Below are 22,146 nucleotides of genomic sequence, written 5' to 3'. Positions count from 1 at the left end.
GGGTTCCATTGTTTAGTGATGTGATCAGAGTTATCTCAGCTGTACTGACCTTTTCATAGAAAACCTGCTGAACAAAACAGATATGGGGAGTCCAGTGAAGAGGCTTTAAGAATAAACAGGAGCCAGTGAAAGTCTTAAGTAACACTGTGGGAAACATGATCCATCTGCCTTTGAAAAGTCTGCAGTTTGTCTTCCCAAAATTTTGATTTTATTTCTCCATCTCTCTTAGATCCCCCAACTATGCGAGCCCATTATTAAAGAATTACTTTGAATAACTCAAGGCCATAAAACTCGCCATTATCTGGAGACAGGAGGGGGGGAGTGACGGTCCCAGATGGAGACAGAGCAAAAAACAATACACCAGCCAAGACATATAACAACACATAAAATAAACGGTCACTGAGAGATTTATGAAGCTGGAGCTGCAACTGTGGAGCATTAATCGATCAGGGTAAAATGACTCTGCAGCCATTGTGAAAAGTGATTAACCATTTCAGTGACGCAAAAAATGTCACAAAGATTAAAGTGAAAGGGTTTCACACGTCACTGCTTTGAAAATAATGCCCTGTTGCAGCCCCACATGAAACTAAAGTTGTGTACATCAGCAAAGAAAGTTTTAAAAAAGGGAGATTAATGGTCAACAGTAAATCTAATCCAGACAAAATGTGACCTCAACACACATCTGGGATTCCTATAACACAAAAAAAACAGGGTTTACACTGGTCTAGCTTGTCTGTTGGATCTCTCTGAGCTGGTAGCATGAACGCTTTCTGTTCCTCTCTCTCTCTCTCTCTCTCTCACACACACACACACACACACACACACACACACACACATTTCTGTTCTCTCTCTACACCAATAATGTTCATGTGTTGATTGTCACAGTGCTGGATGAAGGGGAGGGGTGTATACTGCTGATACGTGAGAGCAAACATGAGCACACAGTTATTTAACACATTCATTTAAACCTCCAGAGTTCATTCACACACACACTCTCGCACACACACGCACACTCGCACACACACAAACACAAACAGTAATCCAGTGAGCATTTGGGACAGATTAGATAAAATGTCATTGCGGGACACTCACTTGAGCTTTAAACATTTTACTTAGAAAGGCACAAACTATGATTTCCTGGTAAATTATTTTGATGTAAGAAATAAAAATCGAAGACATATCTTTTTTTCATGTAAATCGACAACATTTTCCGGCCATAACTCAGATATAAGCGTTGTGAAGGACTCGTCCTAGATCAGTCTTTATTAAGTTGTTTTCTTAATTGTTAATTTCAAACCTAAAGTTTTTTTTTCACTGTATTTGTTTTCTCTCTTTTTTGTGTTTCCAAAAGTGCAATAACAATAAGAGATTTTGATATCTGTTTCTCTCTTCCACAGTACCTGAGGCCAGTGACTGTGCTACAAAGTCCACGTCGACAGACAAAAAAAAAAAGCCAGAGAGAGGAAAAGAATCGAACTCCAGAACACTACAACATAAAAATAAGTCTTCAATGCAGGGATTCAACTTTGAAAACTGAGGATTCAATTACAAAAAAAAGAAGAAAATAAAACATAAAAATCCTCCATATTCTGTTTTATAGATGAAATGCTTCCTGTGTCTCTCAGATTTAACATCAGCATAGTTCACCTTTTCCTCTTTACCTTGATCCCAAAACACACACCAAAGGAAGAAAGAAAGAAAAATAAAACAATTTCCTAATGAGCAGTTTTCTTTCACTCGAACCACTCACGGTTCCCCCTGATCAACAGCTGACTGTTGGAACAATAAGCATCTTTATGGAATCTAAATCAATACAACAACTGTTTCAAACAGCATCTTTTTTCATATTCACGCCACAGATTCGAGTTTCATTGTTACAGCTTTTTTTACTTTGTCTCAAGCCCCCCGTTGTAATGCAGGTACGTTTATATTTCATCGATAAAGGAATCAAGAGTCTGTTGTGGAGTCAGTAGGACTGCAACATTCCTTTAGCTCGCCAGAAGCCGGGGAGCTCTGAGAACGAGAAAGAGAGAGCGCGAAGGGAGGGGAGGTACAGAGTGATGGAGGAAATGAGGTGAGAGGGAGAAAGAGGTGAGGAGGAGGGGGGTAGCTGGAAAGAGATAAGGAACAGGGGTGGGTGGGGGTCTGTGTAGTTGCTTCCATTTAAAACTTGACAGTGACCACAATGTTTCAAGTTCTCTCCACTCTTCTCTTTCACTTGTGCCTCTGGAGGGCTTTCCTCTTTCTCCTCTTGAAGAAACAACAGCACCTGGAGGAGACAGGGGAGCATTACATTTAGAGAAGACACTGAGAAACACAGGAAACCTTAGTTACAAAAACATACAGCTTCACTCTGCTTGTTAGGGTTAGGGTTACACAGCTGGTGTCACTGGTATCAGAGATCATACTTTCTGGTATGTCTAAAACTCCATGGTGCTGTAATCTGGTAAGTTTAACATGTAAATCTAAAAATGTGGTTTCCTTACGCCTGGTTTATACTTCTGCATTAACTGTACCCTGTAGTGGTTGATGCGGTTATGAGCGCTACAGACGTGCGTACTGTTGTGTCTGAATCACTCCACTGTACTCTACATAAGCGTAGGTAGGTGGCCATCTCTTCTGTAGCTGCTGTGCAGACTTAAAACACAGATAATGGTGGAGTAATAAAGTAAAAGTAATAGTAGTAGAAGTATAAAGCGTGCTGCACTGAGGTGAGGGCTGGTTTGGACCAGAATCTTCGGAGGAAATTTATGTTTTGTTTTACAAGCGCAGACCCTGGCCTTGCAACATTATGGGATGGTTAAAAACACTAGATGCAATTTTGAGCCATTTCAACCCATGAAATTTAAATGAAAAGAATATCAAATTGTCATAATTACATAAACATAAATGGGTTCTATCTCTATGCAGTCAAGTTTAATTTACAGGTAAATAGAAAAGAGTGTGCTGTTATTTTTGGGGACTTATTCAGTCGAAAGCTACGATCTTACTGAAATGACAAAGTCGCCTTTTAAAGTTTTATACTGTTATTCCTGAAACCTTTACGAGCTAATAGGTAAACACTGAATGTGTCTAAAATATGCAGTTAACCCAAACTGCTCTGCAAGCAGCACTGTCTTTTTTGTGTATGAACTGCTTCATACTTGGTTTCGTCGGCCACTTCAACCTCGGTGGGAGCGGTGATGGGAGCATTGGAGTGTCCGGCTGTGGGATCATCAGTATTCAGCTCTCCATTCGTTGAGCTCATCACCTGCAGACGCACAAAAGAACAGCAAAAACTTTCACTCACTCAAATCAACTCTGGAGTCACTGTTTACAGTGTGGAGATGGACGTTCACATTTATATATGTCACAGTGGATATTTCTGTTTGTCTGCCCTCTCAGGTGAGGAGAACAGTTTGACTGATCACCTGGATCCCCTCAAAGAGAAAGATCACATTTTTCACGTCTGTTCTAACATTAAAACCGATACACAGGCTGGAGACATATCCTTTATTTGTGTAAACATACTCTATGATATACATTTTTTTCAGACAGACTTGAAAAATGTGAACTCATTTTTAAAAGCTGCAGTTCAATTAGCCACCACTAGGTGTCATGATGGTGCTACAGTGACAAAGGAGACCTCATTTTTTTGAATGATATACATTAGGATTTTTGACAAAATGGATAAATGGTATAAAGATGTGTACATTTTCAGTCTTTTATTACTGCTTTGGGTCTTTTTTTTCACATTTAAACTTTGTTTCATGAGGTTGGTATGACAGTTGCTGTTGGATGTCATCTTTTGGTGGCCCTTGCTTTGGGCAGCTGACAGCAGATGAGGCGAATGAAGCAGTGAGAGCAAACAGAACAGGGAAAGCACAGACACGCAGGGATTCAAACTGTCTGAAGCAGGCACACAAAGAGAGGGTCAGGACACATCACCTGACAGACAGGCAGAGTGAAGTGAGAGTGAGAAAGGGGGGATCAGACACGCACAAAAAAATACTATATGGCTACATGCATGAGCCATCAGAGCGGCAGCAGTAGCATTAGCAGCAATACCTGAACAGAGCCCCCAAGCCGCTCAGCTGTGAGGTGCGACCCCAGAGTCTCCTTATTGGTCACTGGAGTGGGCTGAGACTCACTTCCTTTGGGCTCAGGCGACTTGACGCAAAGAGCAAAAAGGGTTGAGGCAGGTGGTGGTGGTGAAGTGGTGAAAAAGGGGTGGGGAGGGTGTAGGGTCAAGGGGTGAGGCAATGTGGTGGGAGGGAGGGGGTGGGGCAAGAGGGAAAGGGGGGTGAGTGAAAAAAACAAAACAAAAAAACAAGGAAACAAAAACAAAAAAATTAAAGAAGACATCTTCCAAGCAGAAGCAGGCTTGTTAAGACAAACTATGTTAATAGAGTAGAAGGGAAGCGAAAATCTGACGCGAAGCACAGATCAACACAGTAATAAAGTCATGCAGGAGTAAAAGAAAACAGCCTTGATCACCTCAACTAGAGCTGAGTAATCAATACAACACACCTGGGGTTTAGGAAACTTAGCTAACAACATAGTATGAACTTCTTTCAAGTTTAGAGTCCATGTTTCTTTCATCAGCAGAGCTGATGATGCATATATTTTGTTTTATCTTCCCAGCATTAAATATAGGCATGACACTAAATAGATTGATAGCAAGTACTTCTTACTGATACAGCTGGCTGCTCAAACCAGGAAGTTACAGGTTTTCACAGTCGTGAGACATGTCCTTGATTCTGATTGGCTGGTTAAGTTGTTCCATGGCTAATCACAGTTCATGGTGGGCAGTAAAAAGAGTCTAGAGTCCACTGTAATCAGTCATGATATAATCTGATGTACTACCTGAATGGCTTTATGAGAACCAATGAGTCAGAGCTTCTCAGTACATCAACATGTTTTATCAGAGGAGTTCTTCAGCTGTTTTCGGCTAACTCTACAGCTAAACTAGCATCATCACAAGGCTCGGATAGCATGCCATTAAGAGGAATAGAAAGTCCACACTTGGTCACACACTAAGAATGTCATTGCTGGTATGAACAATGCAATTTGCATTGTCACCTCATGCATGCAATGACCTGAGCATAGAGTGGAAAAGTGTGAAGAATTAATTGAAGTTGCTTTGTTTCACAGCTGAAGCAAGAGAGCCCGCCTCATGTTTGTGCAACGTGTTTCATTTTCTACAGTTTGATAAAGTCACGTTGTCTGACAAGGGCTGTTGGGGTAGATGACATCACTGTCAACAACTGGCTGTAGACGGGAACAGAAATGATGAAGTGGAAGTGAACGGCAGCCATTTTCTCCAGGAAGTAAACAAAGGCGAGGAGCAGCCTGGCAGAGGAACCTGACTGACAGGGTTGGCTGGTTGACTGGCTGGTCGGTCAGTCAGTCAGCTGGCTGGTTGTGGTGTTTGTTGTTCTTTAATGCTGGTGAGCTTACCTGGTTTTTGGTCTGCTGTTGTGCTTTGTCTCTGCTGCTGGGTTGCAGGGGCGTATCACTGGGGATGGGGCCTATCGGTGTGGGCTGCAGAAAACAGGAGGCACAAACAGGGTCAATATAAAGACATTTGGAGGTGTTTACACTCAACCCTTCAGTTTTAAAATTCATACTTAGTCATTTTTCATCTGGTGATTATTCTCTCAGAGGATTAGGTCGAATAATTTTTGTGTTTACAACTTTAATCTCAGAATCCTAAGGTGTTGTTTTTACTAAATGTAATCCCTCTTTCCCAGTCCCAATTTGTTTTGACCAGCATGACCTTGAGACAGAGCGTTAAGGTCATGCAGGTAAAAACAAATACTCCCAAACTCCATCCAGGTTTTTTACTATAGTCAAAACTATAACTATACTAGAGTATAGTTTTTAATATACTGACCATGAAACAAAGTGAGAGAAATAAAATCTGCAAACTGGATGCTTCAATCAAAATGATTTCAGAGGTGGATTAGTGGCTACAGTAAGAGGCACTCACAAGTGATTTGCCAACCCAGTCGTATTCATAGTCAAAGACGTAGCCGTTCCTGTCGAACAGATCGGTGAAGAGCTTCCTCAAGTAGTCATAATCAGGCTTCTCGAAGAAGTCCAGCCTCCTCACATAGCGTAGGTAGGTGGCCATCTCTTCTGTAGCCAAACAGAAGATATTGTTATAATGGAAATATTATTGAGTGAGGAATATATTCAACTGATTAGTTCCACTGACCAGGGAAGCTTTCACAAAGCACTTCAATGGGTGTTGCACGTTTGGTGTCCCCAATTTTCTGATATCGCTCCTTCAAAGTGTCCGCCTGAGAGGAAGACATAAAAATACAGATAAGTCAGAGTTTGAGGAAATCCAAAGCTGCTTGCAGGGTAAATAACAAGGTGTAAATAGGAAGTTAAGAGAATGCAAATCCTGTGGTTAGTTATTTTGAAGTGTTTGAGTCAGTATCAAACAAATAAAATAATAAGGGCGTGTGTTGATGAATGTCAGCCCTGCTGCCACGAAGCTCAAGACTTGGGATGCTGTGTTTTGATCAATTTTGGACCACTTTTGAGCCAAAACTACAAGCATCACAAATGCAAAGTTCTGAACCCTCCCTCTGGTAGTGAAAGACAAAAAACATGTAGTTGATCAAGTTACAAATGGCAGTGTATTAACTCAATAAAAATATCAAACTACAGCATATTTTACAGTCTTTTATCTTATTTCCTTTTTTTCTCAATAAAATTTCTATGTTCATAAGACTGCACACAGGGTACTTGTTCTTACTCCCATGTCTGAATTATATTATGACTTTAACTTGTGCACTACAGACAAGTCTCCTTACAATGACAAGGGGAACTGTTAGTTATCTTCTTGTTATTAACAATGACCTTGAATTCTTGGTAGTGTTTCATTTGTTGGTGCCTCGTACTAACAGATCAGCCTTGAGGTAAAAAGCTTTACAAGGACGGTGAAAATTTTATTTACAAGGGTTTGAAAGTGAGAGATTCATGTACAAGTAACAGACCCTCACTCTAAGTTTATAGCCCACAGTGAAAACAGCATGGCACTGACGGGTCAGTTCATGAGCATTAATAAACATGGCACATAGTTTGAGAGAGCTGCAGTAGGGCATGTTGCCGTATTGTTTTATGTTGTTCAGGCAGAATATTTAGTCTATTATATGAGCACAAACCAAAAAAAGCTTCCAAACTTCCAATCTTGACCAAGTGTCTACACCTCTGCAGGTTTAGGCTTGTATATAATTATACTCCATAGTTCCATATCTATACTCCTTCATTGAATTTTGATGCCAACTGTTATGTTATGTGCTGGTGAGAGCTGGCCTGAGCCACCCGTCATCCTCCACATTCATACATCCCTCACATTCATCCACCACGAGCTGCCTCCCACACAGCAAATGTTAAGATGAGGTGTCCTGTCTTCTAGCCGGCTCTCCTGTATGTGCACCTTTGATTCTGATGCCTGCAAACAGCCCAGGAACTGGAACCTGCCCTGCCAAAACCTGATTTCATAAGGTTTCCAGTGTCCTACCCATTCTTTATGACAATGGGAACTGTGTGCTGTTGAGTGTTATAATGTTGTTAGGTTCAACAAATAACTTGATGGCCTGAATGTGGAGACCATGAAAATTCACCGAAGTGAGAAGCTGATGTTGCAGACAGACTCTCTGTCCCTGAGGTCATGTGGATGATATGCGTTATAAAAGAAGTTCTGTATGAGGAGGTGCTTCCTTATACTAATCATAGAGAGGATTACAGGAGTCAGACTATGATTCCAAGCATAACGCTTCACTACCTTTAGGCCCTGCCAGGGGAGGCTGCCTCGAAGGAAGTACATGAACATGTGACCCAGCGCCTCCAGATCATCCCTTCTGCTTTGCTCTGGAACAGACAGATCGAGATGAGAATTAGGTTACCTGTGAGCAGTTCATTGTGGAAGCAGCTGGCAAGGTTAACAGGGAACTGAGCAGTAGATGATTCAACGCAATCACCCAAGAGTGATAGTTAACTGTGTACAGTGAGAAAGGCTTCGATTAAGCAACAGAGCAGGGGGTAATCCTGTGCGATGGAGAGCCAACAGTCTGCAGATTTTTGGTCCTCATTGCACCCACTGATTAGTGCTCCGAGATAAGGAGGGGGAGTAATCAGTGAATTCACCTTCTTGAGGTGATTGGTCGGACTTAAAATGTGCAGACTGTTTACTCTACCTGGCACATGGTTGGCTGTTGCTGCCAAAAAGAGGCAGAATGTTTAAAGCCTCAAATTTCATAGAATCAAGCTATACATCAGAGAAATCTTGAGAGAATTCCATGAAAGGGGATGAAGATTAGCAATAAGTACATTATTTTCCAAGCCTGAGTATTATCAATGTGGTTAGAACCAGCTTTAAAAAATGAGTACTTGTTTCTAATGAATTGGTCAACCTCCTTCCTTTCTCACCTTTTCCCAAATGTGTGTTAATGCTCATATAGCGTGCTGTCCCAGTCAGACTCTTGTGCTCCCGGTAGGGGATGTGTTTTTTGGTCTCGGGGTCTATGTACTCTTTGGCCAGACCAAAGTCGATGATGTGGATGGTGTGCTGCCTCTTGCTCCCTGGTCGACCAACCAGGAAGTTTTCTGGCTTCACATCTCTGTATATCAGACTCTTGGTGTGGACGTACTCCATCCGTGTTATCTAAAAAGAAACAGATTGTTTTTTAAAGTTGCATGTTTATCCAGTCAGTTTTCAAACATTTAAGGAATAATCTGAGGAAAGGAAGAAATTCCTGAGGCTACACTGAAGATAGAAGAGTACTCATACTATACCAGATATATCACTTCATATCCTGTAGAGCCTATATAAACAAAAGCTTGTTTATCTTAATATATGTTAGCTGCTCTGATCCTTTTAGTTCTTACCAGCTGTATGGCTATCATGAGGACGGTCTTGAGGGTGAAGGTGCGGTCACAGAGGTCAAACAGATCCTCTAGACTGGGCCCAAGCAGCTCCAGCACCATGGCATTGTATTTCCCACAAGGACCAAAGTAGTACACCTGAGGGATTCCCTCTGCAAACAGACAGACACAGACATAAAACGTTACAAAGTCTTCTCAACTACAATCACAGTAAAAAGCTAAAGCGTTAGATTTTTCTTCAATGCTCCTGTTATTCACTTCTTTTTCTAGTAACGTCAGCTTATGTGAAAGCAAAGCTAACAGTAGCTGACAATATTATCAGACCTATGTGGGATGATTTCATATGTGAGTACCATCTCAACACTCTTCGCAAGGAGGACCTCAAATTACAGAAGCTTTTTAAAATCATTTTGAAATATATAGTCATCATTTGCACACTCAGGCCTCTGTTGACTCTTGGAACAACTTAGAGCACAACTAAATGTTGCCAAAACACACCACCAGCCAGAAGGTGGCACTAAAAGAGGCTTAATTTTAGTGACTGAGACATGAAGAACAAAGAATGCTGATTTTTGGTAAATCCTATTCTATGGCATGGGAGTGGGAAGTTAAGGAAAACGTTTGAGAATGGGGTCAAAGAGGAAAGAAAATTTGCTTCAGTTGCTGAAAATAATGCGTCCAACAGGAGTTACTCGCAGGTGAAGCTAAGAGTTAAAGAGCTTGGACCTGATCAGGCACACGTCAAAGTCTAACTGCACTGTAATGCCAGACGCAGACATTTCTGTTGGTCTTTTTCAGGGAGCTGGCTTAGCTGGAGGGCTTAGCTGATAGAGTGTAGTAATGCTATCATCCTTTTTCAAATATCGGGAGCAATGAATCTGTCAGAAGTATGACTGATTTAAAGCAGCTGGTGTAATGTCCGTTGTATACAGAATATGTATAGATTGTATTTTGTAACAACCTCACAGCATTTAAATTATGCACCCAGATTGGTGTTTGTTTTTATGCTGATTTAAAAACTTTATGATGTTGATATTGTGATATCTATTGAAGCAGAGCATAACCAGGGCTTTAAGATTTACAACACTCAGCGCTGTCTGCAGAACATGTAACAAAACACAGTGATCTGATAAAATCTGAGTTTAAAGAGTTTTCTGTTATTCTACTTCAAAAAATGTTTGTTTCTTGGATCGCAAACATTTCATAATGGTGACGCTATACGAGCTACAAGCGCTGCCATTTCAGAACACGATATAACTGACACTCTCTACATCGTGGATACCTTATGTGTACACAAGTGCAGAGGATATAGAAAAAAAACAGCAGATGTATGCCTGAGCTTTGTTGTATCTCAAAATTTAATTCTAGTTTACATCACTGTATTTTAATTAGAGCCGCAACGATTCCTCGAATGATTCGAGGTACTTGATTACAAAAATTACTCGAGTAATTTTCTCCACCTCGAGGAATCGTTTAGTTTTTAAAAAGATCAAAGAGTGGTATTTCAAATAGAGCTGAGGCCATATTAAGAGAGTTTTCAGACCCCTCAAGCTACCTCTTATACAAAATAGCAACTAGCAACAAATCTAGCTTCTTTACTGGAGTTTGGAGACTAATGGGTCATTCTACAAAACGGGTGCCAATTGGGTCCGCAACATTTGATGAGATGTACAAGGCACAAAAAATGTGTCAAAGTGTGTTTACACATTTGGAGCTACCAAAGCAAGTGCTCTTACTGACATGCTGTATCAGAAAATTCTATTTTTTAAAGAGAAAAAATTTCATTTGAAAAATAACTGCTCTTAAACTAAACAAAAATGTATTTTATCCGATTACTCGATTAATCGATTAATCGATTGGGATTTTCAGTAGAATACTCGAATACTAAAATATTCGATAGCTGCAGCTCTAGTTTGAATCTTGTGTCTTAACTAACTAATAAGCTGCTGATGTCATCCTCACTTAGTGATGTAAAAAATGTGGTCAGCTCGGTGTGTCTCAACTTTTTGTTTGACACACTCCCAGAAGTTCTGCATCATCACTGACTCATCACACCAAGAAATTAGTTCACTGATAGTATCATTGTTTTTTTCAATTCTAAAAATATTGCCACACACTCAAACTAAATTTACTCCTGGTCTGCTTTGTTGTCAGATTTTTAAGTGAAGAGCTACACTTCAGTGTGCCTCCCTCAACAGGTTTGTCAGAAACAGGCAGAGCTTACAGTCTCTCTCTGAAGTGGGATTACGAGGTAAGGTGCCTTAAAGAAAACACCTGCTTGAGTCTGTACAACACCAACAACAACTGCTCCTAGAATCCACCACACCCATTTTCAGTGGAGGTGTACGACTTCAGAAGAATGTGGATGGATCAACCCCCAACACTGAGAGCACTACAAGGAGAAGTCAATCTTCACACAGAGTTATCAGGATTTAAAAAGATACTAAAATTCAACAAAACAGTTCCTTTTGTAAAAATTCAATCCTCCATTTCACACTAAAAACACAAAACAGTGTCACAGTCAGCTAAAGCTGCCATTTTTAATGTTTGCTGGCAACAGACTTTACAGCTTTGCCTCAGTGAAACAAACTGCTGAGGCGGGCAACAAACAAGCATCATATTTCACAAATGCTCTCCCATGACTTGCAAAACCTTCGAACACAGACAACAAATGATATGTTAAACAGAACTCAGACGACATGACATAACTTCTGTTTTTTCCCTCCCATATTCAAACCAGAAAGATCTTTCGTTTACAGCTGTCAGTGTCTATACGTCACGTTGACCCCTGAACCATGCTTCCTTATTTTTGACAAATTCTCTTGAACAAGAACTAATTTTCTCAGTGAATTTAGTGAAACAATACAGTTTACAGACAGTAAGAGCAGACACAGGTACATAAGAAGGCCCTCTCCCTCAAGTTTGAGGTGTTTTTCCATCTCATGTAACTTAAGACATTAAATCACAGACATCATTTGATCCCAGTACAAGCATGCTGCAGACTAATTGGCTCACTATCTCTGATGAGAGTTTGCCCTTTGGAAATTTGGTACTAAATGACAAGGCATTTTTAGAAGAGCAATTTGATAAAGCACCATAAAAGAAACGTTAAAGGACAGTACTACTTTTTTTCTGTCTGCGACTTTTATGAATTTCAAACTGGACTGCTCTGTTAAACCAATCCTCAGAGTACACAGCTCCGGCTTCTTCTCCCTGAGCATCTTCTACTTTACATCTGCTGTCAGAGAAGTTGTAGTTTAGCTCTTCCCTCATGATTAAAGCCAGCAGTGTTCTTTGACCAGGCAGCCAACCATCGACCTTTGAACCATTCTGCTGTGCCAAAGGCCACCCACTGCCTCCTCTCTACATGTCAGCCATCTTACACTAGAAGCCACAACAACAACGGCGCAGCAGCAGCACAGATGTTGTATGTTCACAGTAAGGAAGACAGTCACAGACGGATAAAGAGGTACAGATGAAAAATGGGACTCCTCAACATCGCCTAGCCTTTTCCTAGACAGTGAGGTTTCAGGGATGTAAACACACACACACCTGCCTGTCCTTTAGACTACATTTTTTGTGTGTGTTTTTTAGTAATAAAACCAATGACAGATGAGGCAGTGACAAGAGATCACTGGAAGGCTGACTCATCAAAGCGTGGCCCAAATCTAGAGGGCATTCAAAGCACAGTCATCACAAGAGGAGAGGAGAGCACACTGTGCATTATCATCTTCAGCTACTGGACAGAAGCAAAGGGAGCAGCTGCTGTACAAACAAATCCACACATGGAAAAATATGGAGGAAACCCAGACTGTGTGAGATGTGCTGATAAAGGTTTCATGAAGTCAACCAAATGTCAGAAAAATAGTGAAAACACTTAAAAATGCAGCAAATTTTCTTTAAAATACACACAACTAGTATATAGTATGACAAAAATATTTTTAAGGTCTTTTCCAGAAAGTCACAGTCTGTTCAGCGTTATGCCACATGCTCTATCTTTCACTGCAAACCAATGTCAGCGGTGCTCTGACCCCTGCTGTCTTGACAACTTGAGACAATCCGACCTATTGTATGTGCTGGCAGGCCTTCCCAGGCGACACTGAGAGAAGGGAAGGCTGCATCATGGCAGCTGAAGACAATGTTTCCCTACAGTGAAATGTCAGAGTTAAGGGCTGAAGAGGAGAGGAGACATACAGAGGCAGGGAGAGGAAAAGGAGTGCATACTAAAGACTGAAATTGTGCATCGAGTGGACAGTGCAGAGAGAGTAGGAGGAGAAGTGGCTTCCATTAGGGCTCTGGAGATGTTCTCACTCGGCTGAAACGTGATCAGCACTTGGGCATGCACGGGCTAAGCCTGGAGCTACAAATGCTACACAGCTCATAAGCACATCAATCCCATAAGACACCACGGGGCCAGAGACATGAAGAGGGGAGACAGCAAGACCTGCTTTTGAGTTGATAACAGCGTCAGATACATGCAGTCTTTTTTACATCTGTAGATCCTGTTAAAAAAAATGTCACCAATTTCAATGAAATCATGTTGCAGTGCTCTTCATTTGCTTAATGCTTTTTTTGTTTTAACTAATTTTTAGTGGTGGGACTTGATTAAAAAAATTAATCGAATTAATTATGCCATTTGTAATTAATTAATCGTAATTAATCGTATTTTAATCACATCAATATTCAACATAATAAGCAACACTTTTCAATTTAAACAGATTTTGTAGAAGACTAAATCATTGAAAAGTCTCACAAACAAGTTTAGACAACAAAATCCTGTTTATTTTGGTTAGAAGATGTTTTTTTTGTGGACAGATTAAAAAATAATCTAATTATTTACAGGATTTGTAATTAATTAATCTAATTAATCACATTTTAATCTTATATCTGCTTAAGGTACCCACATAAAGAATTTGAATTCTAGGGCATTAAAAAATTATAGTGTGTGACTAATGGAATGAATAAACAAAAAAAGAGAAGATTTGTAAATCCTTTTTTTTTCACCTGGACAATATTAATTAAAATGTCCGTGTTCCCTGCCATTGACACTGTTTACTGTTTACTGCCTCTATAGAAGTAAATTATATTTTTCAGCGGAGGGAGGCGGGGTCTGGTGGAGCTTGTCAATCAAAATCCTGCTCCTGCGTAAACTACTGTGGGTGGTGCGCTCTTTGGACGAGAGCGCAGCATGGATATGAGGAGAAATGTGAGATGACAGAGACACGGAGAGACACTGCGAGTCAGAAAAGTTCAGGCAGCTCACGCTCCAACTGAGGATGTGTCGCTGTAGTTCAGTGAGAAAGAGCGGCGCCATCCTGAGAAAAGACAACTGAGATCATGCAGAGGATCAAAGGATGGAGCGCCCGAGATGAATACGATCAAAAAAGTGTAATATTTCTATTTTTGGATCAAAAACAGGAAGAAGACATAAAAGAAGAGAGTCCACTCTTCTTAGGTTACTTTGGTGTTTACATGGTCATAGAAAACATTATTATTTGGGTCTTAAAAGATCGTTCAAGATGCTCTGAAATGGCTGGCAGCCCATGAATTAATCTTGCTTTGATTTTTATAACATGTTAATGTGTGGTGTAATTAATTAATCTAATCAATGCGTTAAAGTCACAGCCCTACTACTTTTACATTCAGCTTTACTTAAAACAGCTTTATAAGATCTGGGCCAAACTAAAGGGTAGAACTCTGAAACATTAATAAGTTTTACAAGCCTGTTACAAAAATTGTCTCCCATCTGAGTAGTTAATTTCTCCAATGGCACACCCTGTACGGAGGTGAACTTTTTTTCTAACTCTCCAGATTTTAAAGACATTTAAAACCCTGGTTTGCCCAATCAGAGGCACAGCTCACATCACAGCTTACATGACTGACAGGTGCTGTATAGCCGTTTGCGTGAAGCTTCAAAGCCCATTCCATTCCCAATAAGGCCGCACTGGCTGATTTGCTCTAAAACTCTGTTTCAGAAGCAGACGGGTGACATCATGGAGACTACGTCCATTTATTATACAGTTTATGATCCAAACTCATCACAAAGAGTAATGAAATTTGATTAGGAGATCATTTCTCCCAACAGTACAAGATTTATTTCACAAACAAAGCTTTGTGTAAATAAATCATACACTGTTATATAAAGACGGTTTATTTCCCACATTTGGTGGTGCCACATTGTTAAGGAACATGCTTTTGTGGGATGAGCTGCAGAGATGAGTATTTGGGTTGCTCTAAGGAATCATTTGCCACATCTTGTCTGCAGATGCCTAACAGCATATACAACCATTGACTCTTACTTTCTTGAATGAATAAAATCTGAGGAAACAAGAAATTTGAAATGTAACAATTTATTCCTTCAGCAAGCAAAAGCCTTCGTAGAATGAGAAAAAGACCATACACTGCCACAACAAACCTGGCACCTCTGCATATAACAAACATCTTTTCTGAAATGTTCACTTTCAATGTTATGTTTGATTGTGACTGTGAATTTTTGAGATTTACATGTTTGGAAGCAAGGACTGTGATTGCTCATGGATGAAATCTGAAATCTTCACCTTGCACATCACACACCGAAGGAGCGAAACTTTCACTATTTGTCATGATGTATGGGGTGACTTAAACTTCAAACACTTTGACTTTAAAGGTCCTTGTTTAGGCCAGGCTTTTAATGTCCCCTCTGTTGATTCCCATAATTTATATTTGAAAGGAAATCTATACTTGATGAAGCCTTTTATCTGATGGACCAAGACTCAACAAGTTCTGTAGCTGCCTTGTTTGGGATCACTTGCACAACAGTATAAACTTCAGAAACACCAACACTACAGTAAACTGCTGTGAGGCCGGGCTCCCAACAGCTGGGACGTGTACTGAACTGGAGAGAATCAACAGTGTGCAGATAAGCTCCTCCTGGGCGTTACGCGCTGGCTAGTCAATGCTGCCACACATTTGAGGCCCATGCGTTGCCCCCGGCAATCAGGGTCACATGTGTCCATTTGGCAGAGTTGACAACATAAGTAGATTTAATCTGTCGCCTTGACTCCTCCCACGCTGCACAGTCAGGTGAGCCCTTCCTGTCACATTATCATGGAGCAGTCAGCAGGTGGAGGATCCCTGTGTTTACATGGGTGGAGATGTTGCTACGTGGTTAGATGATGTGAGTTTCTGTCTCTCTGGCAATGTCTGTCATTAAAATCATCGCTTTCTCGTTTCTTTTTGTTATCTTGGCAGAATCTCTGTGTTAATGTGTGCTCACCCTGCTTCAGTGTTTCATGTGAGCTGTGAGAGGTTGAAACGTAGTGAACACTCATCATCAACCGTGTCCCTACACACTCAATGTCTGCTAGTCACACTTCAATGATGACACATCCTTTTCAACACCACCTGTGGGACAGTTTCTGATGACGCAAAAATGAGGTCATCAGCTGCTGCAGACAAACAAATCAGCCTGACCACAGACGACATGTACACACTGCTGTTTGAGTATGATACTGTACACCAGTCCTGTAAAGACCGAGCACCACTTTACCAGAATACAACATGATCTATAACCAGTAAGTTCACTATGGCACAAATATAGTTTAAAAACAACTGTGTCTAATTTTGTAAGTAGTCACTCTCATACACACCACCTAACACTCCAGTCAAGAGCGAGGGAGCAGGACGGCCGTAATGAGATTAATCCATCAGAGAAAACAACCACAGTCAGACACAAGAATGAGAAAGCATTAACTGAACATCAACAAGAAGATTGCATTTACTGTTACAAGTTTGCATAATAGTGAAATTTGCTCTGAGTTTAGAATGACAGGTTAAAGCATGAAAAGACATTAAGAAAAGCAGGCCACACTCTGTTAACAGCGCATGTAAAAGACTTCCCCTGCAGCCTGCAGTCATCAATCAGAGCAGCACAAGATACTTTGGCATGGGGAAGCTCTCCAAGCAGACACACCACAGTGGCCTGACTGCTCGTGGAAGACTGGCTATAAATAGTCAAGGACTGCCCTAATGCCCCACCTCCTCATTAGCTGTTGAGGGCTTTTGCTCTGGCACAAGGAGCCAAGAGGGTGGCACATGTCGCTAAATTAGACCACGGTGTACACACGAGCCAAATGATGGAGGGTCACTACAAGACTACTTCTGAAAATGACAGATATATAGCCGATTTAAAAGGCATTAAAAAGGTTTGGTACAGTGTGACCACCCCAGAGATAACCGAGGACTAAAGACTACAGATATGTGGTGACAATTCTTTACAGACCCACCTCAGTAAAGGCCCTCACACACACACACACAAACACAGTAACCCTCTCAATGCATCACAAATGAGTCTCTATTGGCTGTCAAAGCTTCACCCGTCTCTGGATCTCCCACCCTGAAAAGCAGAATCTGACAGCAGCTTCTCATGGCTGGTTGGCTCTGACGACTAGCTCTATGTAGCTGTCCATGCTACACTGGGCAGTAGGCTGTCTCCCCACTCTCCCCACCCGCCATGTTCACACACACAAGTCCATGCAACCTACACTGACTGCATTTTTTCAGTCTTGAATTTTTAAAATACGCTCTAGCACATTTTGAGAAAGTGGTTTCCCCTTTAACCGCCTCAGTGAGCCACCTCTGTGCTAAATTATGTACTAGAGTGTCAATTGGGACTTGGTTTCTGCATTAACACAATTTTAAAGGACCTAGTCCAGGTGAAGGGACAAAAAAGGAGCTCTGGGATAAGAAGCAGGAGCCACTGCCAAAAAAAATAAAAACCCTTTCTATGTAGCTTCAGCTCCTTTCAGTTTGACAAAGTTTTAGTGGCATGTTGGCATATGGGTTCTGGATTAAAGATGGTACACAAGTGCTTCAAGCCAGCCAAATTTACACATGCAGCATGACAAACTTACATCACTTTAACAGGCCAACTTTCCAAACACAGCCAGGCAGTGCTGTGAAACAGAACAAGTCCAAATCCATCCCAGCCTTCTCTCTCACCCTGTGTAAGCAGCCAGGCCCGATCAAAGACCTTCTCCCCTGGAGCCACAGCTCTGCATCATGGCACATTTACATGTTTCTGAACACCGCTGGAGGGGAGGAAAGACTTTGGGTACCATAGAGGTGGGACTGGGAAAGAAGACGTAGGCTTTTATAACAGCCAGTATCTCCCAGGGGTGCACAGAGATAAACACACTGTGAAATTTTGCCTCAAGTGGAGTGGAAGTAGCTGTTGATGTTGTGCTCATGTGTCCATTCTCCTGATGTTCCGCTTCCACAGCACTGCAGATAGACTCCTCTCTTTTCTGCCTTCTGTCCAAACTACGCAGCAGTTTCCCACAAACAAACATTATTTTCCTAAACAGAGTTTTTAAATTTAATGAACTCAATCTCTGCTAATTGGATAAATACAGAGGAATGTAAATCTTATTTGTACAAATAAAACTTGAAAAACCACATTGAACAATAGCTGCAACACAACCTAAGTGCTGATTTGGCATATACACTGAATAGAGCAATTTCCCACGGTCAGAGAAAAAACAGGGTCACACTTATTGCTGTACTGTATCCTTAAAGTGATACACAGTCTCACACAAGCTGAACAGATTTTGTCCTCTAGGAAATCCATTTAATTAATTAAGCTGACATATTTAACAGGCGCTACATATGAGTGTCAACAATGTGTGTGAGTCCACCTCTGTCCGCCACACATTTTTTAACCTGTTCCATTTTTGTGCTGCCATGACTCCTGGTAACCTACTCTGGTACCCTCGCTGGTGAAACGATCCGATTGGGAGACTAAATGAGGCCATTATAAGCTGCTCTGCCTTGTGTGAACTCTGCCTTAGATATTACATCATATTAAAACTGTCACAAAGCACAAGGTGAGCCAGTGGATTTGACATTCCTCTGGTTTGCTTTTTCTCTGCTCGTGGATCCGTTCAAGTCATGTTTCTGCACAGATGACTGGCTTTAGCGAATGTATATTGAACGTTTACATGTGATCAATGTTGAATGTGTGGCAATGCGTCTATAGATCATGTTTTAAGGCCCTATGAATCAGATCTAAAAACATAACATCCTCTTTCTGATTTCAATCAATCAATCAATATAGCATTATTTGTCATTGCACATGTTTCAGAGCAAAAAAATTACATTTCAGTAGATTTCGATCAACAGGGTGCTGTCGATCAATTGACAGCCAACAGGCTTCAGACCTCTTACCTGAATTTCCCAACTGTTTGTAAAACCTATATTCCAGATGGAGCTGTGGCGCCCGGGACTTAATGGGTTCCTGAAAAAAAAGAAGAAAAAAAAAACAAAGAAGCGTTAAGATATTACATAAAACACAAATAAATTAATATGAAAAGTCAATATTTTTAAACACATGTAAAGAAGGAAATGCTTTATATTCAAAGTACTTAAACACTCATTTAACACCACCAAAGCTGACTGTGCAAAGACATTTACTCTAGGAGAAGAAAGTAGATTCTGAGTGACACTTGCATACAACTTTAATACGATAACCTCCGCCTGCAATTAACTTAAATAACTCCCGTACAATGCTCCTCTTACTCTAATGCCTAATAGAACTTAAATTAGGTCTGGGGTCAGGCTTGTGCGATGTGAGCGGATAAAGAACAGTTCCAGCTGGTGAACAGCAGGCTTTTGTGATGACATGGCTGATAATCAACCCCCTTCAGACATACTGTTCATTATATCGCTAACTACAGCTTTACAACCTAAAATGTAATCTGATTAACCGGACTCTCATGATGACAAGGGCATTACAGGCAAACGTGAAGAGGATAGGATAGAACACACACACACACACACACACACACACACACACACACACACACACACACACACACACACACACACACACACACACACACACACACACACACACACACACACACACACACACACACACACACACGTTAATTCCTTGACTTAATCTTCAATTGCTACACCAGCCTGTGCTAAAGCCGTTGATCATAACACCGGTATGCACCCCCCTTTTACTCACTGCCAACCAACACTGGCTTCATGTGGGTGCAAATAAGTAACTTAAAGTAAAGACCTTAAAACAATGAGTTCTATTTTCAGATGTGCTTTTAAGGACGCAGTCACACTGGCAAACTGTACCGTGCTTAAGCACGATTCAACCCTAAAGTCCAGATTGCTTGTCCAGTGTGACCGCAAGTGTGCCATTCTCAAGCACAATTCACTTCTCTGCTTTGGCATTCTTCAGAGGGGTGAGCTTCAGTACAGTTCACTTCTGTTACGAGTATAAGCACGTGGGCAGCGTGTATGATCCATGATGACTTTTGACAATCATTTTAAACAATAGCAGGGATATTAGAGGGCTGTGTCGGACCAGTTTGTCAGATGCCACTTCAGATGATGGTGAAGATGCAAGAAGCTTACAGCATCTCTGAATAGTATACCAAAAGGTCTAGTAATAGTATTAGTAAAAGCAAAGGCCTTAATATATATATATTGGAAAAATGACAAAACTTGCTCTGATATGCTATATCCTTTTGAGCAAGTGCACATGAGAATTACCATTATGATTCATATAGATGTAAACACAGCCTATGACTGCCTTTAAGAAAAATCTGCCAAATTTTCACAATGAATAATAATAATAATGTCTTTAGATGAAAACCTTGTCAATGTGGAGGTAAGACTTATTGTTAAAAGTTGTCTCCCGGGAAGGGGCTTAGACATGCAAGAAAGTGTAAATGCACATTTTTTTAAATTATGTTACTACCCCTGACTTTTTAATTTTTGATACAAAATTTGCTTTATTTATGTACTTTATTTCATTTTTCTTTTAAAATTGCTTTCAGAAAAAAGTTTTTTTTTTTTTTCAATTTATTTTTTATTTATATATATATTTTTTTATTATTTCTACCACATTGAATAACAATGGTCTGAAAATAACATGTCATTTTTTTTACAATTTTTCCTTACTTCTGAAAAATGAATGTACTTTGTCGAGCTGTGAAACATATTTTAATTTTGCATTGAATAAAAACTTAAATATCAAAAAAAAAAAAGTTGTCTCCCATGCGCTTAAACTGCTAAAGCACTACTATTCTAGGTGTAGCTAAAGTCTAAATTATTAACATTAACTAAAGCTGTCCAGCTCCTACATTCACTCCATTAGGTCTTGATCTGATCAGAGGGATCCTTTCCCCTGCTGCTCTGATAGCACACAGGAGTGTGACGCTTCCATTACTTTCTGGTGACCCTTCTCAGGCCTGTAAGATATTCTCTGTTTCCCTTCGAGGTTCAATCAAAAGATATACTGCAAGATATTCAGGTTGATTTGGGGTCCAATCCATTCCAGCGCTTCTGAAAAAAGAAAAGTCAGCTGAGGCCTGATTTTTGAGCAGGTCATAGGATTATTTTGTGGTATTGGGTTTGTTTAGAGTGATTTTACTTCCTCTGATCTGCTTTGAAGGTAACCTTACTGCGCTGATTTGAAATGAAACTTTTAGACGTGTACTATTTTTATGATCAGATCCTGTGTGATGTGCGAGGGATACCTGAGGACAACCGAGTTAACACTGTGGTTTGTCACATGGAATGGACCAACAGCTAATCAGTAAACAAGCTGACTGAAGAAGGAAGCTAAAAAATGGCATAAGGGTAAGAATAGTAAACAAAAAGCAGAAAACAAAAAGAGAACTAAGGTAAAAGAAATATGCAGTAAAGATTAGAAAAAGATGAATCAGCTAAAACAACATATCTTAGAATAAGTCTGTCACATTTCCAGTCTTTTTTGTTGAGTGGTCACTTTGACAAGAGAATAACAATGGATTTAAGAACAGAGCAGTGAAAAGTTGGCAAATAAGTTTAGATCTTAAAAACAAAAAAAATTCTCACAATGCAAAACTCAACAGCGCAAACATACAAATGAGATGTTTTGTGGTGGTTTCAGTGATTGTATGTTTCCTTCTGTATCCATAGGACAACAGATGCATCTTCTCTCTCAGAAGCAACTATGAGAAAAGGATTGATAAATCCCCTCAAAAGCCTAAGGAAGACTCCTCAGACACTCCATAAAGGTTTTTTTTTAATCATATACAGAGACAAAGAGGTCAGCATCCTGCTGCAACATGCAAACAAGTAAGAGAACCAGAGAAGTAAGAACAAACGTGCATGCCAGGGGCTATAAGACTGAGAATGAAAGACAGGAGGCAGTACAGAGGAGTGAAGGCCTGTAGGAGGACTACACGTGACCAGTCTGGGAGGCAGATCTGGGAACTGCTG

General features: G+C 40.5%; 1 protein-coding gene across 5 annotated transcripts in view; it reads right to left on the bottom strand.

The window, feature by feature from the left end:
* Positions 1-3: 3 nt before the first annotated feature.
* csnk1g2b (casein kinase 1, gamma 2b) overlaps positions 4-22,146 on the bottom strand; it is a 40,144-nt gene continuing 18,001 nt past the window's right edge. For 2 of the 5 annotated variants that reach the window (XM_074667869.1, XM_074667870.1), the window contains exons 3-12: positions 19,084-19,153; positions 8,884-9,032; positions 8,425-8,659; positions 7,781-7,866; positions 6,200-6,284; positions 5,972-6,120; positions 5,440-5,523; positions 4,048-4,149; positions 3,144-3,250; positions 4-2,269 (exon numbers count right to left, since the gene is read on the bottom strand). In XM_074667869.1, coding sequence (XP_074523970.1) covers positions 2,215-2,269; positions 3,144-3,250; positions 4,048-4,149; positions 5,440-5,523; positions 5,972-6,120; positions 6,200-6,284; positions 7,781-7,866; positions 8,425-8,659; positions 8,884-9,032; positions 19,084-19,153 — 1,122 coding nt within the window. In that variant the 3' untranslated portion in view covers positions 4-2,214. The remainder of the gene's footprint in view (positions 2,270-3,143; positions 3,251-4,047; positions 4,150-5,439; positions 5,524-5,971; positions 6,121-6,199; positions 6,285-7,780; positions 7,867-8,424; positions 8,660-8,883; positions 9,033-19,083; positions 19,154-22,146) is intronic. The other 3 variants (XM_074667871.1, XM_074667874.1, XM_074667873.1) reach the window with 3 other exon arrangements.

This window comes from Halichoeres trimaculatus, unplaced genomic scaffold (assembly GCF_033239565.1).
Source record: "Halichoeres trimaculatus isolate MK-OKI-2021-1 unplaced genomic scaffold, fHalTri1.1 fHalTri1_scaffold_4, whole genome shotgun sequence".
In the NCBI taxonomy this organism is placed as follows: domain Eukaryota; kingdom Metazoa; phylum Chordata; class Actinopteri; order Labriformes; family Labridae; genus Halichoeres; species Halichoeres trimaculatus.
This window is presented reverse-complemented; position numbering and strand designations above follow the sequence as displayed.